At 36.4% G+C, this 18379-nt stretch overlaps 1 protein-coding gene across 6 annotated transcripts; it reads left to right on the top strand.

Annotated features, from left to right (window-relative positions):
- The first annotated feature begins 994 nt into the window (after positions 1-994).
- On the top strand, positions 995-17990 carry LOC120073869 (FAD-dependent oxidoreductase family protein). 6 transcript variants are annotated; one of them, XR_016528835.1, is made up of 8 exons: positions 995-1403; positions 1840-2121; positions 2503-2939; positions 3639-3798; positions 4479-4591; positions 4877-4978; positions 7573-7731; positions 17616-17990. XR_016528835.1 is itself a non-coding variant. In XM_090312501.1 (6 exons), the coding sequence occupies exons 1-5, from the start codon at positions 1137-1139 to the stop codon at positions 4587-4589; spliced, it is 1257 nt and encodes a 418-aa protein (XP_090168627.1). In that variant the 5' UTR covers positions 995-1136; the 3' UTR covers positions 4590-4591; positions 4877-5698. The 6 variants fall into 6 exon arrangements, 2 of the variants coding, with proteins under 2 accessions (XP_090168627.1, XP_038882696.1); XR_016528834.1 differs by having other exon boundaries at positions 3639-4591; XR_016528836.1 differs by lacking the exons at positions 7573-7731; positions 17616-17990 and having other exon boundaries at positions 4182-4591; positions 4877-5698.
- Positions 17991-18379: the final 389 nt, after the last annotated feature.

Here is an 18379-nt window from a genome sequence, read left to right as displayed (position 1 = left end):
ACTTTTTTTTTTTGGTTATTGTTTCATTATATCATATTGCAGGTTTCTTTCCATATTCTTTTTGCAAGACTAAATTAAATTTTTAAAAATTTACGTATTTAAAAATTTTGTTTGTAAATAATTAATTATTATATAAAAATAATATCACAATTTATTTTAAATTTTATATTAAAATACAATTTTAGTTTTTATAGTTTAATAAAAGTCATCATAAATAAAGGTTAAATTAGGATGATTTTATCAAACTATAGGAACTAAATTCTAATTATAGGACTAGATTCTTACCTTTGCAATTTAATCTTTTTTCAATATATCATAGTGCAGTTTTGTTAAATTTTTTTAAAAAAAGTAAAATTAAAAAAACAATACTCATTTAAATTATATAAAGTAAAAGATCATTATATAAAACTTTGGAGGGGTGTAATTTGACTCACCAACATGAATTGAGTTGGTTTATCAACTTAACATTTAACCCCGAATGTTGAAAATGTTAATGGAAACTCAATGCAAATCACCTCACAATAACTCTCTCTCTCAAATATTTCCATCAACTCCACTCGTCGACGACTATCGCTGTCTCACTTTGGTGACATATCCGATGACCACCATCATAAAAAATTTCGATGAATACCACCTTGGATGCCATGTCTGACAGACAACTAATTTGACGATTGCCTTAACGACCAACTTCAACCGCTAATTGTGAGAAGACCACCTCTAACAACTACTCAAACGAATAACATAGTGTTGATATTTAAAATAAAATATAATTATCCACTACTTTTAGTTAGAAGGATTATTAATATTATATTAAAAAAATAAATAGAATTTTTGACATTTTTTAGATCTTTACTTGGCTATGTAATAAAATTGTTATACTATATCATATTCTAATTTTATTTTTAAATATTACGGTCAGAAATTTAGTAAAATAAAACTGTAATATTACATCACTATCTTTGTTTATATATAATAGTTTATTATTTTACAAATAGGGTGTTCAATTCAAATACATAATATCTTTTTAAATCTTTCAAGTTTTAAGTTATTGAAACAAAAATCCAGAAGAGCTCGAAGCTCAACCCCAATCAGAAGAAAAAGGAAAGTTGTGAAAACGGGGGGAGAAGAAGAAGAAGATGCTGAATCTTGCTGTTCGAAGTTTACGGGGTAGAACGGGCATGGCGAGGAGGATATCATCAATGGCGGACGGTACAGCGAAAGAGAAAGTGGACTGCGTCGTGATCGGAGCTGGTGTGGTCGGAATAGCAGTGGCGAGGGAGCTTTCTCTCAGAGGCAGAGATGTTTTGGTGTTAGAATCTGCTCCCACCTTCGGTACCGGAACTAGTTCTCGCAACAGCGAAGTCATCCATGCCGGCATTTACTATCCTCGCAATTCTCTCAAGGTGAACTGAAACTTCGTCTCGTTCTTGTTCTTTTTCTGTAATTAGAAATTTCTTCTAGTAGCATTTCGTGGATTGAAAAATTAGGTTATGGATCTAACTGCATGCAGAATTGTAGTTGATGGACGCATTTTTTTAGTCTGTATTAAGTGCGAACAGGATTGTAGAGTTTTCATTAGAAATCAAATGTATAGTGTATATTGCATAATTTGATTATCCGATTCCTATATCACATGAAGGTACTTGAAAACCTGAATGCTGCAAATTGCAATAGAAGAGGAAATGATACTCACTGTTGTTTTTGTTTTCTTAAAATAACAAATGAATAAATAAAAGAGGGAGTATCGATAGCGAAGTGAAATTTTTGGGGCAACTTTCTAATATTTCTCTGAAATATCTTCTTAAAGTTTAGCTAAATGAACTCAATCAATTTTTGCAGGCAGTTCTTTGCGTAAGAGGAAGAGATTTACTCTACCGGTATTGTTCTGAACATGAGATTCCTCATAAACAAATTGGTAAGCTTATAGTTGCTACTAGAACATCAGAGGTTCCAAAGTTGAATGAATTATTGATTCGGGGAGTTCAAAATGGGGTTGAAGGGTTGAGGATGGTTGGTGGTAATGAGGCAATGAGAATGGAACCTGAATTACAGTGTGTAAAAGCCTTGCTTTCACCTTTGTCTGGAATTGTTGATTCCCATTCGTTTATGTTATCTTTAGTGGTAAGTCCCAAGAGCATGTTTGAGAGTGATTATAAAATTGTTAAAATTACTTTTGTCATGCTCAAAACCACTTCGGAACATGCTTTTAATCATCCAAGATTAATTTAATGTTTGATTTTACACTTTAAAATGCGATTTTCATACATCAAAATTGATTTTGAATGATTAAACGCATGTTTCAGAATAAATTTTAAATATGACAAAAGTTATTTTAACCACTTCAAATATCACTCATTGGCATTCCATAAGTTAGATCTATATACATGTATAACTTCATCCATGCTATGTTTCATCATTGTCTATGATTGCAGCGGTATTATATATTTGATCACTTTAATTTACTTGCATATTGACAGAAATATCACTCCCTTGTGGGTCCAGGGGGAGGCTGAAAATCATGGGGCTAAATTCTCTTATAATACTGCTGTTATTGGTGGTCATGTTCAAGAAAATAAAATTCACCTCCATATATCCGATTCCAAAAATCTTGAAAAGATGAATGAAGATCATCCCCCAGTGCCAGAGTTCATGTTGGTTCCTAGACTTGTAGTGAATTCCACAGGGTTATCTGCTGTTCCGCTTGCAAAGAGATTCGATGGTCTCCATGATGGAGTCATTCCTCCCTCTTATTATGCACGTGGCTGCTACTTTACATTGTCAAATGTGGGAGTCTCGCCATTCCAGCGTTTGATTTATCCTCTACCAGAGGATGGTGGTATTGGTGTGCATGTTACACTGGATTTAGATGGTCAAGTCAAGTTTGGTCCTGATGTCGAATGGATTGATGAGGTCGATGGAATCTCAATCTTCTTGAACAAGTAGACACTCTATTTCATTATTTGTTAATTTTATGTGCTCATTGAGTGTTTCATTATTGAATTTTTATTCAAATTGTTGGCTTCTGGTAGTGATGGATTCATATTGCCTAGCTGCAATACAGACTCCATTTCTCTGGTTTCAAAATTTGAATTCTGGTACGATATAATGAAGAAACATATCTCTTTTCTGATTTTATCTCTTTTCTGATTTTATCTTTTCATATATTATGACACAGGTCGTAGGCAAATTATTTACATTCAGTCAATGTTTTAATTGCTGATTTTATCTTCCTATGCTCAAGCAATAGCCTGAACCTCAGGGTTCATGTCTTAGTTTATTTTGTTTTATTTTCGTTTTATTTTATTTTATTTTTTTTGAAATCCGTATGGAAAGCTCGCATGATTTGGCGTTTTGCTGGAATTCCTTCAATAAATTGTTGAACTCTGAACTAACCATTTTCTGTCCCCTATTTGGCTCTTCCCTGTTACCATTCTTGCTTTTACACACTTTTCTTAGTTCATAACACATGAATCTATGTAGAATATTAAAATCCTATGAGTTTTCTGAAAATCAAATGTTAATAAGTCCAAAGTGATTTGTCTCAGAAGATTAGTCGAGGAGTATGTAAGTTGGTATTGAAATTGAATGATGTAAAAGAAGAATGATGTTCGCCAATTTAATGATATTTTTTTGTCTAGGTTTGACTATTCTGTTCATAGTAGTCGTGCTGAACGGTTTTATGAGGAAATAAGAAAGTACTATCCCAGTCTCAAGGATGGATCTCTACAATCAGGATATGCAGGAATTCGGCCAAAACTCTCAGGGCCCCGACAAACTCCTGCTGACTTTGTTATACAGGTCATTTCTAAGCTTATTATCTTGAATTATGCATATCCAAAGTCTTTGACCTGTGATTGGTTTCGAATAGACAATAAGCAATTTTTTCTGTTTCTTATTATATATGGAAAATTCAGTTAATTTGACAGTGAAAGAGTGCATTGACAAATCAGGGACAAAATCTGAAGCTTGAACATCAAACAAGTTCTTGTTGGTCTAATAACGAAGTGGAGTGGTTAAATCTGACATGTTCTTAAAATAGAAATTTGAAATGAAACTTTTCTTTTATTTTGTTCCTTCTCTTTTCCTTTTTCTCTCATCTCCAGATTTATTGTGTTATTCGATTTTCCGCCTAATTGACCAACAGATGTTAACATCCCAAGAGTTTGGCTCAAATTTCACAGGAAATCTCGTCACAACAGCATCAGTTTATTGAAACTTGAAAGAACAAATCCTTTGACATTATCCATATTTTAAATTTGTAAGGAACAAACTTCTAACAAATTTCAAAGTAAACAGGCGACTTACTCCCTTTATATACTTTATATACCTGGGTTTCATCGTGGACAGAAGCAAGTGTCAGATTTCAATGAACTACTTCAGACTACATTTTGAAGATTGCAATGTTTTGTTTCTAGAAAATCTCACTTGGTGTTAATGTCATTCGGTGTGAAGTATGGAATCATTGTGATATTATGCAGGGGGAGGATATCCATAAGGTTTCTGGTCTCGTCAACCTTTTTGGAATTGAATCACCTGGGCTGACTTCAAGCCTAGCAATTGCAGAGCATATAGCTGCAATATATATGTAAAGGTAAGACCCCGTTTGATATGATTTTTCTTTTAGCTTTCTGTTTTTAAAAATTAAAAGTTTAAAATGACTCGATTAGCTATTTAAACTTTTAATCTCGAATAAGTTGCATTGGTAACTCTCGGACGATTTGTGCTTCTATTTTCTATGAAGAAAAAATCAAGTCAAGCTTTTCAATGTAATGAAATAGGGACCTATCTATGAAAAGACAAACCAAATTATAATAAAAAAACAAAATAATTGCATGAGAAGTCAAATTATATTTTATAGGAAACGTTTTCTCTGCAGGAATTGAAACCAAGAAATTGGAAGAAAAATCATTCCAAAGTGTTTACCAAAAGGTCCAAAACCAAGCAAGAGCGATTTTGTGAACAAGAATGAGAATCAAACGTGAGACTCACTCCTAATCTGGCAATCTCATTCTCTCAAAGGTCTCGTTTAGAGTGAGAATGCTATCATTTGATGCTGTTAACTAAGGTTGTCTGGAATTAGAATCAGAAATCCATTGATGTTGTTTACATTCATCTAGAGTCGGAGTGAAATATAGATAATTATTAAAATGTTATTTTAGAATAAAATAAATAATGACTACAAAAAGTTTGTGTTCTACTGTACAATTACCTTATTGCTCTTAGGTATTAAACAAAAGAACTTCCCTCCCTTGATTCATTTCCTTTTTCTTTCCTTATTTCCTTCTTGTATTCTCTGTGTTTCTTACTGTTAAGTGTGCATTTTGTCTTCGTGATTCGCCTCAGAATACTCCCTTTAGCATTTCACAAGGTAACGTATCACTCTATTTCCCTTTCATTTTCGTTTTTATTGTTTTTTGAAATTGTTTTGGTTTAATCTATTTGATGTACTGCAAATCCATTTATTTCAATGGATTCTGAGGTGTGTGTGAGGGTTGAATGTTGTTTTTGAGCGTGGGTATGATGTATATTGTTGTGTCATGTTATCTGGTTAGTCACAAGTTAGGGTTAGGGTTTAGTTGTTCCGTTTGCTGGTAATGCATGTAGTTAAAGCTTCATGGAGTGATTGAGATTGACAAGCTAAGCTTAGAAGGGAGAATTTGCAAAGTGAGAGCGGGAGGTAGAATTCAATTGAAGAAAAGAGTCTAAGCGATAGTTTGAGCGAGAGCGAGAGCAAGAGCAAGAGCGATTTTGTGAACAAGTTGCTTGAGGTGATAACGTTTTGAACTTGTTCTAGTATTGGATTGGTTTGGTATAGTCAAGTTTTATTAAGTTTTTACTTTTGTCTTTGTTGTTAAAATCTAAGAAATCAATTCAAAGTATATGATTTATTTCATCATGAGCATAGCTCAATATTAAGACATTCCTTTTCTTGATATCGGAGGTTCAAATCTTCATTCTTACAATTTGTGGTACTAAAAAATTGCAAAGCACCCTTTCACTCACTTTAGTTTATCTTTTCTCACCAGTATTTGGCGCTCACTTTTGTAATCCCTTTTGTTTGGGGTTCTCAATTGATTTCATTTATCAATTTTGTGAGTGAGAACACGCTAGATGAAAATAAGGATTTAAATATCGTTGTCATGTTCTAAACCACAGTCAAATTTTGAATACATATTAGAACACTTTCCCAGAGTAAAAGAAGGAATATCAAAGGAGTTTTCCATAATAGAACCAGACGACATTTTATTTTTAGCTTTATAAATTTATTTTTCAATTTCTCCATAATCCATTATTGTTTTTATTTTTTATTTTATAGGCATGAGTTATCTCCCACCTAGGAAGGAAAATAAAAAATATGGTGCTTAAATGGAATAGATAGACATGGATCGTATCACTACCTTCATGGGGCTCTTTTGAATCTTATGAAAATAAGATGTGACATTTGTGTGAGAAAGGTAACTAAAATAATATTTTTATCGATTTATTTATTATAAATATTTTATAGTATTTAAATATTACTTGCATGCATTTTAGGTACTTGGGGGTGATGATGTTTGTGAAGACAAATGAAAAATTATGTTAGATAGTGCATTTCAATGTGAAGTTGGGAGAGAAGGTTGATGGAACAATCTTGCACTAAAATATTTGAGATCACTCCACTTTCAAAGAGGTGTATAGTCTGTTCTAAATCACGTTTGGTGAAAGCTAGGAAGAACAATGTATCCATCGAGTTTTGTTCCCCAAGGCTGATCAAATGACTCATTTTACCAAACTTGGTTGATACATTGTTCTTCATAACTTTCACCAAATTTGGTTCAAAACCTTTCGAATGTTTAGACACAACAGACCTTATACAACTCTTCGAAGGTGGAGTGATCTCAAATTTTCAATGTGAGATTGGTCCATTAACCTTCTTTCCCAACTTCACATTACATTGCACAATTAATATAATTTTTCATTTGTCTTCGACACATCATCACCCCCAAATACCTAAACTGCATTATTTAAATACTATAAATAATTTATAATAAATAAATTAATAAAAATATTCTTTTAGTTACTTTTCTCATATAAATGTCACATTTTATTTTATAACATTTAAAAGAGCACCTAGAGAGTTAATTACTTCTCTTGCAAGAAAGTAGTGATACAATCCATGTTTGTCTATTCCATTTAAGCACCATATTTTATTTTTCTTTGTAGGAGATAACTCGTGGCTATAAAATAAAAAAAAAACAATTATGCATTATGGAGAAATAGAAAGATAAATTTATAAAGCTAGAAATAGAATATCACCTAGTTTTAGAATGAAAAATTTCTTCTTTGATATTTATTCTCTGACTCTGGGTAAGTGTTCTAATATCGATGTCAAAATTTGAAATTGTACAGTACTCTTGTCATGTTCTAAACCACTCCGAAACATGCTATGAGTTTTCTGAAAATCAAATGTTATAAATCCAAAGTGATTTGTCTCGAAAGATTAGTCGAGGTGCATGTAAAATTTGACCTTGAAACTGAAGGATGTAAAAAAGGAATGACGTTTGTCAATTTAATGATATCTTTCTTTTCTAGGTTTGACTATTCCGTGCCTAGTAGTCGTGCTGAGTGGCTTTATGAGGAAGTAAGAAAGTACTAACCCAGGCTCAAGGATGGATCTCTACAATCGGGATATGCAGGAATTCGGCCAAAACTCTTAGGCCCTGACAAACTCCAGCTGACTTTGTTATACAGGTCATTTCTAAGCTCTTTATCTTGAATTATGCATATCCAATGCACTACCACTACCACCCAATAGTCTTTGACTCTTGATTGGTTTTTGAATGGACAATAAGTAGTTTTCTCTGCTGCTAGATTTCAGACTAACTCACCTGTTTACTTTGAAATTTGTTAGAAGTTTGTTCTTTAATACAAATTTAAAATCTGGATAATGTCAAAGGATTTCTTCTTTCAACAAAATGATGGTGTTGTGACAAAATTTCCTGTGAAATGTGAGCGATACTCTTGGGATGTTTACATTTGTTGGACGATATGGTGGAAAATCGAATAACACAGTAAATCTAGAGATAAGAGAGAAAAAGAGAAGGAATAGAAAAAATGAGAAGTTTCATTTCAAATATCAAATTTACGAACATAAGGCTCGTTCGGATTGACTTAAGACAAAAGTGTTTTGTTAAAATATAGAAGAAGAAAAGAGAATAACAACACACAGTTACGTGGAAACCCTAGTACAGGGAGAAAAATCACGATATAGAGATCTTTTCTTATTAGTTAATCTGATACACTGAGTATGCAGGGACACACTGTATAAATAGACAGTAGGAAACCCTAAGGGCCTATACAATTACATAAATGCCCCTAGGTTAATAATCCTATTTTCAACACTCTCCCTCAAGTTGGAGCATAGATATCAAAAGGCCCAACTTGCTTACACAATAATCAAAGCTCTGTCTTAGTAACCCTTTTGTAAGCACATCTGCAACTTGCTAATTTGAAGGAATATAAAGGATGCATATGTTTCCACTGTCTAATCTCTCCTTAATGAAATGTCTGTCAATCTCTACGTGTTTAGTTCTGTCATGTTGAACCGGGTTGTTTGCAATACTGATGGCAATTTTGTTGTCACAAAACAATTTCATCAAAAGCTCATTATCTTGCTGGAGATCAGATAACACTTTCTTCAACCAGATTTCTTCACAAATCCCCAGACTCATGGCCCTATACTCAGCCTTAGCACTATTTCTAGCAACGACCCATTGTTTCTTACTTCTTCAGGTGACTAGATTACCCTAGACAAACGTACAGTACCCAGACGTCGACTTTCTGTCAACAACAAAACCTGCCCAGTCAAAATCAGTGTAGGCTTCAACAAATCGTTTATCGGACTTTCTGAACATCAAGCCCTTGCAGGAGTTCCTTTCAGGTATCGAAGGATACGTTCAATTGCTGTCATATGATCTTCATAGGGAACCTGCATAAACTGACTGACAACACCTACTGCATACGAAATATCTGGCCTTGAGTGAGACAAGTAGATCAACTTCCCGACTAACCGCTGATACCTTTCTTTATTAACAAGAACTCTATCATTCTTCTCACTGAGTTTCTCATTGTACTCTACTGGTGTGTCAATAGGTTTACACCCAGTCATGCCCGTTTCCTTTAGTAAGTCCAGAGTGTATTTTGTTGAGAAACTGAGATACCTTCTTTTGATCGAGCTATTTCCATTCCCAGAAAGTATCTTAGTTTACCAATGTCTTTAATTTCAAACTCTTTGGCCATCTTCGTTTTGAGTCTCATCATCTTAGCATCATCCTCCCCAGATAAAACAATGTCATCAACGTAGACAATAAGAACAACTATCTTCCCTGATTTCGACCTTTTTGTAAATAGTGTGTGATCAGAATGCCCCTGAACATACCCCTGTGCTTTCATAAAAGTTATGAATCTGTCAAACTAGGTCCGTGGAGATTGTTTCAATCCGTATAGCGACTTTCTCAATCTGCACACCCTGTTTTTTAACTGACTCTCGAACCGAGGAGGATGACTCATATAGATTTCCTCTTCAAGTACCCCATTCAAAAAAGCATTTTAACATCAAATTGGTATAAGGGCCAATTCTTATTTACGAAAAATGACAAAAGCACCTGGATAATGTTTAATTTGGCCACGGGAGAAAAAGTTTCAGAGTAGTCTACTCCATAGGTCTGAGTAAAGCCTTTTGCAACGAGCCTAACCTTGTATCGGTCAATCGTCCCATCTGATTTGTATTTTATAGTAAACACCCATTTGCATCTAACTATCTTGTGCCCTTCAGGCAGAGCCACCTGTTCCCAAGTTCCATTCTTCTCGAGAGCTCTTATTTCTTCCATAACAACAGACCACCATTCTGGTTTTTCCATTGCGACACTTATGTCATTTGGAACCATCACAGTGTCCAGACTGGTAATGAACGCTTTGAACTCGGGTGCCAGATTACTATACGTCATGTAACTATGCATAGGGTATTTAGTACATGAACGAGTGCCTTTCCTCAGAGCTATAGGAAGATCAAGCGATGCATCACGATTCTTCAACTGTCCAGGCTCCTCAACATGATTGGCTATCGTGTATCAGAGATTTCAGTAGTATCCTCCACATCATCATTAACTAGAATCATTTCATTCTCAGCTGTCTCCTCTTTTGCCATTCTTTCAGTATTACTACTTCCTTCGCTCTTATCCTGCCTGCATTCGTCAGTCTCCATACACACATCAACATCATTAGTTTCAGGAATATACGTACTTGGATCTGATGGCGGGCCTGACTCATGTACTGGAGCCGGCGGTTCTGTTTCAACAGGTGATACTGCTTCCTTCCTGAGATTCTTCCTATAGTAAGTTTTCCAAGGAACTTGGTTGGTAGGAAGGACCGAGTCGTCATGCTCAGAACTAGGCTTAGACGAGATATGAATAGGAGCTGACTCTAAGGGAATAACATAAGAGGACCAGTTAGTCTCTTCATTCATGTTCTCCATTTGAAGATGACTAACAGGAAAGAACGTGTGATCCTCGAGGAAGGTGACATCTATGGAGACACAGTATTTACGAGATGACGGATGATAGCACTTATACCCACGTTGATGAAGTGAAACAAAGACACACTTTTGAGCACAAGGAGTAAATTTTGTGCAGTTTGGACCATGGGAATGAACAAAGGCAACATAACCAAAGACTCGAAGGGGAACATCGAAGATTAATCGAATGGTTCGGAAGGACTCTTTAAATAGTTTCAAGGGAGTATGAAGGTTAAGAATACGAGAGGGCATCCGATTAATGAGATGGGTGGCAGTAAGAACTGCATCCCCCCACAGGTATGACGGAAGAGTGGCAGATAACATAAGAGATCAGGTTACTTCCACCAGATGACGATTTTTCCACTCGGCTACTCCATTTTGTTACGAAGTGTAAGCACACAAGCCATAGTGGACAATTCCCTTAGACACAAGAAAATCTCTGAAGGAGGTATTGAAGAATTCTCGCTCATTATCACTCCGTAAAATTCCAATCTTCGCATTGAGCTGAGTCTCGATAGTTGTATAAAATTGTTGGAAATTGGATGACACCTCAGATTTGTCAGTGAGGAGGAAGACCCAGGTAAGACGAGTGTGGTCGTCTATAAATGTGACAGACCAACGTTTACCAGTGGAAGTGGTAATAGGTGAGGGACCCCATACATCATTATGAACAAGAGTAAAAGGACTCGAGGGTTTATGAGGCTGAGACCGGAAAGAAACACGACTTTGCATGACACGAATACACACGTCACAATTTAAAGAGGAAGTATTAACATTGCGAAATAAATGCGGAAACAAATACTTCATATATTGAAAATTCGAATGTCTTAAATGGAAATGCCACAACATAAAGTCATTTTTAGAAATAGAAAAATTTAATGACATAAACCCAGTTCGATGATCATCTCTAGAGGAAGCATCTTTAGAAAGGAAATAGAGTCCCCTATCGTGCCGGGCAGTGCCAATCGTCATCCCCGATTTTAGATCCTGAAACAAAACGAAATCAGATGAGAAAATTGCCTTACACTTCAAATCCCTTGTAATTTTACTGACAGACAGCTGATTATAAGAGATTTTAGGCACATGCAAAGTATCACGCAGAACTAAACCGTTAAAAAGGGAGATATGACCTTTCCCTACAATAGGGGTAAAAGACCCGTCTGCAATTCGAATACGCTAATTTCCAGCACTTGGGTTATAAGAAATAAACAGATCTGAAGAACTTGTAAGATGATCTGTGGCCCCTGAGTCTACAATCTACGATTTTTTACCATTTATACTAATAATGCCAAATGAAAATGAAGGAAAATTATCTGATTGTGTAATAACACTCACCCTAACCATATTCAAATTGTTCTTACTGTCAATGGAAGACTGCTTCTGAGTATATTCATCTGCGGAGTCACTTACTAGGACACGACCAGTATTAGATTTGTCAGGAGATTGTCGTCGCCTGCTGTTTGGAGGTTTCCTGTGCAATTTCAAACACTGGTCCTTTGTGTGCCAAAGCTTCTTACAATGCTCACACACAGGTGAGAGTTTTTTTTATCGACATCAGCACTGGGCGACTTTGTAATGAAGGCAGCTGCATCAATTGTAGTAATAGGATTATTCATGGCACATGACTGATCCTCTTCCTGCCCTATTTCGGAGCAAACTTCTCTGAGAGAAAGTGTAGGGCGTTGGCCCAATATTCGACTACGGACACCATCGAATTTAGGATTTAATCCAGCCAAGAAAACATACACATGGTCTGCTTCTTCAATTTTCAAGTATTGAGTCCCGTCTTGTGCGTAGTTCCAGACAATCTCTCGACACAGGTCCATCTCTTGCCAAAACATTGTAATTTATTAAAATATGATGTAACATCCATGGATCCTTATTTGCATTCATGGACCTGCTTGTGAAGCATATATAGTCGAGAGTTATGAAGCACAAATACTTCATGTGAGGCAAAGAATCAGTATCAGACACGTCTTAGATACCAATACTTCTAGATACTTCATAGATACGTATCTGACACGTGATTTGACGTATCTATATTTTCAGCTACTTTCTAGATATGCATTTGACACGCGATTTGACGTATCTAATTCTATGTGTACTTTTTTTTAAAAAAAAAGAAAAAAGACAAGTAACTTATATAATATTTCTCAATCTAAAATCAGGCAACCTATTTAAAAAACTTACTATTCGAGTCCAAAACTAAAATAAATAAATAAATAAATAACGGACCAAATCATAGACTAGAATCATCTAGTCTCCATCTTCACATTTGAGTTGTCATACCCCGCTTCGAGCTCTCATTCCTGAGCTCGAGGAGAGGTGTGATGTTAACTGATGCTACTCTTTCATGACAACTATTGACATTACCTTATTAGTTTCCTTTTTAAACCTTATTTACTACAACATCGGAAAATCTTACATGCTTTATTTAGGAAACTAGTTTACAATTTCAAGTTATATTTACTAGTGTGGCACTACCCCGACTACAAATCTCTTTTAGTATTATTTCTAAACTTGTGGCAGACCTTGACCAACTTCGCAACCTGGACTCTTCTGTTATATGCGAGAGAAACACAAAAAACAAACCATGAGCTTTACAAAGCTCAGTGAGTGGAACCATAAGTACAAGTCTTTTTCAGATCATAAGCATTATATTACGAGGTTCCAATACAAACCTTCATCCTACCGTGAAGCTTTTCACAATCCTACCTACACACACGGTAGATAGTTAACATTTCACATCTAAAAATATTCATCAACCTATGTGCACATAGTTCTCTATTTCATGAGCTCAAAAGCTAGGCCCGCCGGCCCTCTGATCATCCTATTCAAGGTTTTTCCTTCTCACAGGCTCAGGAATTAGACTCTTGGATGCCCCTGACCATCTTGTAAGGATTTATTTTGGGCTCAAGTTCTAGGTCCATAGACCCCCTGATCATCCCAATCTCATATTCATCTCATAATATAAACTACAACATATTAATTCTAAATATACTTAAAAGAGTAAAAAGAAGAAACCACTCACAGTGACCTGCTGAGATTTCTTTTTCCTCCCAGTTCATCCAGTTTCCCTTAATCTTTTACTGGACCTTATTTCAGATTTAACTTTAAACTTAGATTACTCATTCTTTCGGGCCTTATCTCAAGACATTTCCTTCTTAGAGTTTCGCCTTGAAACTCCTTGGTGATAGTTCGGAGTCTCGAGTTCACTCCCCCTGACCCGATTGTTTCCCCACTGGTGAGCACCTCTCGGTTTTCCTTGAATTTGATAGCTTAGAGTTAGAATTTCATTAAGGCAGCCTTCACACCAAATCTACATTTAATTTAAAAACTTTTGGTCAAAAAATCACCTGATTTGCATGAGTAGTCCGGAAAACTTCCTGTTTGAATTTAGCTTAGGCGTCTGTCCGTACACCCAGCTTCCTTCAGTGCCTCTGTTCTTTCGTATGATCAACGCCTCTTTTTTCTCGTTCAACGTGTGAATGTCTCTTATTTCCTCCTTTCTTTGTGATCTTTATGGACTTAAATGGTTTGTGGGTTAAAGTGAAGCGTTCTGTTCCTATTATAGGCATCTCACCCTTCTCCTTTACCCGACACCTCCTCCTTTGATCAAATCCAGGCGTATTCTTCTCATTCTGCCAACGCCCAGCCTCTTCCACCTCCTATTTGATGTGTCTTCTTCATGCATCAAACCCACTTTGCATGAATATTTATCCGTCAAGCTCTTACTATCTCTGTTTCAGACTTCCGTTGATAACGCTATTTGTCCTGATGAGCTCATTGATCTTGCGTAACGCAGTCCTCAGCACCACCCCATCGTTTAGTTCCTGCTTCTATCGTCTAGCTCCAACAGTCCATCGTGTAGCTCGATCCGCTCTCAACGATCTCACGCATAACCTATCGCTTAGCTACTACGTGTATCGTTTAGCACTGACGCCTTATTGTCCAACGCATCCTTTAATCGCTTAGTGTCATATCCCAGCGCCCGCGTCTATCGCCCGTCGCTTAGTATTCCGCCTATCATGTAGTGCATCTGCTCATTGCCTAGCGCAGAACGACTATCATCTAACGCCTACGCCCATCGCGTAACGCCATCGTATAGTCCATCGGTTAGCGCCCGCGTATCGCTTAACGCTTAATGCTATCGTTCAGCTTCTACGCTTATCGTCTAGCGCTTACACTAATCGTGTAGTACTTTGTCTATCGTATAGCCTGATCATCTAGCACGTCACTTCTCATCGTTTAACGTCGCACGCATCTTCACGATCGTCTAGCGCATCGCTTAACTCTGCACATTGTTATATGATCGTTTAGCTCCCCGCATTGCTACACAATCGTCTAGTGTCCGTTTACACGATCACCTACCTCATCGTGTAGTACTGCTCATTTGCTACACGATTGTCCATCCAGCGCCTTGCGTTTAACCCCTCGCTTTCTCTGCTCTTGCTCACGCATTCTCAACGCATGGACGACTTTCATGCAATGCATTCAACTTGACAAATTTACACATGATTGTCCTTGACTTAGTTTAATTTATGCGTTTAACACTAAACACTTGGTTCTGTGTTAATCTTGCACTTAGTTAAATTTCCATTAGTTAAATTCCAAATTTTTTGAAGAACATTTATTCAATACTGAGAGTTTTTCCTTTTGGCATAGGGTTTCATACCTACTTAGATTCTCCTAGTTATTAGTTTAAACAGGGAAATAGGAATGCAAGTTTCACATTTATCCTCCCCTTAAAGAAATTTCGTCCGGAAATTTGAAGCATTACTATAAACATCAATTAATTTATTTATATCAACCTTTTACAACTTTATTCATTCACATAGGTTCTATTTACAAGCACTTTTATTTTCATTTTAATACTAGTAATCCTTCTAAGCTTAATTTCCTCATGAGCTACTGGCCGAATTATTGGTTGGACAATCCTTACAATGGTGATCGGGTTGTTCGCATTTGAGACATAGACCCTCTCTCCCTTCTTGGTCTCTTAAATGGCTTTTATGACATCTACGAAAGGGATAGTCTTTACTTACGTCAAAGGTTGGTTCCCGGTGACTAAGGAAATGTTGAAACTCTGGGCACTGTTTCCCTTTATGTCCTGTGCGCCTACAAATATAGCATTTATCTGTTCCCTTCAAACATTCTCCAGGGTGGTACTTCCCACACCTTTCGCATAAAGGATTTCTTGCTTGACTTGATCCCATCTAGCTAATAATCATTTCATCAAACAAACATAAATTGTCAAAATATATTTTATTAATCACAAACAAAATATATTTAAGCGTTAAGCGATGTGCGGGCGCTAAGCGATGGACTATACGATGGCGCTATGCGATGGGCGTAGGCGCTAGACGATAGCTGTGCTACGCTAGGCGATGAGCAGATGCGCTACACGATAGGTGGAATACTAAGCGACGGGCGATAGACGCGGGCGCTGGGATATGACGTTAAGCGATTAGAGGATGCGTTGGGCGATAAGGCGTCAATGCTAAACGATGCACGCAGTAGCTAAGCGATAGGCTATGCGCGAGATCGAGCTACACGATGGGTTGTTGGAGCTAGACGATAGAAGTAGGAACTAAACGATGGGGCGGTGCTGAGGACTGCGTTACGCAAGATCGATGATCTCATCAGGACAAATAACGTTATCAACGAAAGTCTGAAACAGAGATAGTAGGAGCTGGACGAATAAATATTCATGCAAAGTGAGTTTGATGCATGAAGAAGACTCATCAAATAGGAGGTGGAAGAGGCTGGGCGTTGGCAGAATGAGAGGAATATGCTTGGATGTGATCAAAGGAGGAGATATCGGAAAAAGGAGAAGGGTGGGATGCCTATAAAAGGAGCAGAACGCTTCACTTTAACCCACAAACCATTTAAGTCCATAAAAATCACAAAGAAAGGAGAAAATAAGAGACATTCATACGTTGAACGAGGGAAAAGAGGCGTTGATCGGACGAAAGTAAAAACAGAGGCGCTGAAGGAAGCTGGGTGTACGGACAGATGCCTAGGCTAAATTCAAACGGGAAGTTATTTCAGACTATTCGTGCAAATCAGGTGATTTTTGGACCAAAAGTTTTTAAATTAAATGTAGATTTGATGTGAGGGCTGCCTTAATGAAATTTTAATTCTAAGGCTGTCAAATTCAAGGAAAATTGAGAGGTGCTCACCGCCTAGACTAAATTCAAACAGGAAGTTATTCCGGACTACTCGTGCAAATCAGGTGATTTTTTGACCAAAAGCTTTTAAATTAAATGTAGATTTGGTATGAGGGCTGCCTTAATGAAATTCTAATTCTAAGACTGTCAAATTCAAGGAAAACTGAGAGGTGCTCACCAGTGGGGAAATAGTCGGGCCAGGGGGAGTGAACTTGAGACTTCGAACTATCGTCAAGGAGTTTCAAGGCGAAACTCTAAGGTAATCTGGTTAAGACATTTTTATACATTTTTTAAGAATGAAATGTCTTGAGATAAGGCTCGAAAGAGTGAGTAATCTAAGTTTAAAGTTAAATCTGAAATAGGGTCCAGCAGAAGATTAAGGGAAACTGGGTGAACTGGGAGGAAAAAGAAATCTCAACAGGTCACTGTGAGTGGTTTCTTCTTTTACTCTTTTAAGCATATTTAGAATTAATATGTTGTAGTTTATATTATGAGATGAATATGAGATTGGGATGGTCAGGGGGTCTATGGACCTAGAACCTGAGCCCAAAATAAATCCCTACGGGATGGTGCGAGGACCCAAGAATCTAGTTCCTAAGCCAGTGGGAAGGAAAAACCTTGAATGGGATGGTCAGAGAGTCGACAGGCCTAGCTTCTGAGCCCATGAAAGGGAGAACGATGTGTACATAGGTTGATGAATATTTTTAAATGTGAAATGTTAACTATCTATCGTGTGTAGGTAGGATTGTGAAGGTTTGCATTGGAACCTCGTAATATAATGCTTAGGATTGTGATGGTTTGCAGTGGAACCTTGTACTTATATTTTTAAATATAATGCTTATACTTATGATCTGAAGACTTGTAATGGTTTGTTTTCTGTGTTTCTCTCGCAGGTAGCAGAAGAGTCCAGGTTGCGAAGTTGGTCAAGGTCTGCCACAAGTTTAGAAATAGTACTAAAAGAGATTTGTAGTTGGGGTATTGCCACACTAGTAAATGTAACTTGAAATTGTAAACTAGTTTCCTAAATAAAGCATGTAAGATTTTCCACTTCTGTAGTAAATAAGGTTTAAAAAGGAAACTAGTAAGGTAATGTCCATAGTTGTCATGAAAGAGTAGCATCAATTAACATCATGCCTCTCCCGAGCCCGCATTCCTGAAAAGCTTACAAAGAACATTTAATTGCAAGGTTCAAGGACCATCACATCCAGTTTAAGGTTAAGTATAAACCATTTGGATTTCTTCAACAATAAGTTCTTTGTTTATCTTCATACTTCTCTCTCTAATCTTTTCTTCTTCTTCTTTGCAACATGAGTCACTTTTCTATTGCATTTTATTAACTATTGTACTTCAATATCTTAGATGTTTTTTTTTATTGTATTTCAGTGTTTGTATTCTATTTTGTGCTATTGTTATTAACTTGTATGCTAAATTTATTTATATCCTAAATTTTTTTAAAGAAAAAAAAATGTATCTTCAACGTATCAGTATTCTCGTTTTTTAGAAATATATTTATTAAAAAAGTATATAAAAAAGTGATGTATCCTTAGACGTATCCGTATCTTAGTTTTTTAGAAATTGACGAATCGTCGTATTCGTATCATGTAGTCGTATCTGTATCTGTGCTTCATAGGTTGAGAGGCATTCTGTCCCTTTGAGT

This window comes from Benincasa hispida, chromosome 3 (genome assembly GCF_027475165.1).
Source record: "Benincasa hispida cultivar pf3 chromosome 3, pf3_genome.v1.1, whole genome shotgun sequence".
NCBI lineage: Eukaryota > Viridiplantae > Streptophyta > Magnoliopsida > Cucurbitales > Cucurbitaceae > Benincasa > Benincasa hispida.
This window is presented reverse-complemented; position numbering and strand designations above follow the sequence as displayed.

Coding starts and splice junctions, on each gene's coding strand:
- LOC120073869 (XM_039026768.2), top strand. CDS start 1,137: ATGCTGAATCTTGCTGTTCGAAGTTTACGGGGTAGAACGGGCATGGCG. Junction 2,122..2,502: donor CGTTTATGTTATCTTTAGTG/GTAAGTCCCAAG, acceptor TTGTGGGTCCAG/GGGGAGGCTGAAAATCATGG. Junction 3,799..17,615: donor CTGCTGACTTTGTTATACAG/GTCATTTCTAAG, acceptor TTTCTCTCGCAG/GTAGCAGAAGAGTCCAGGTT.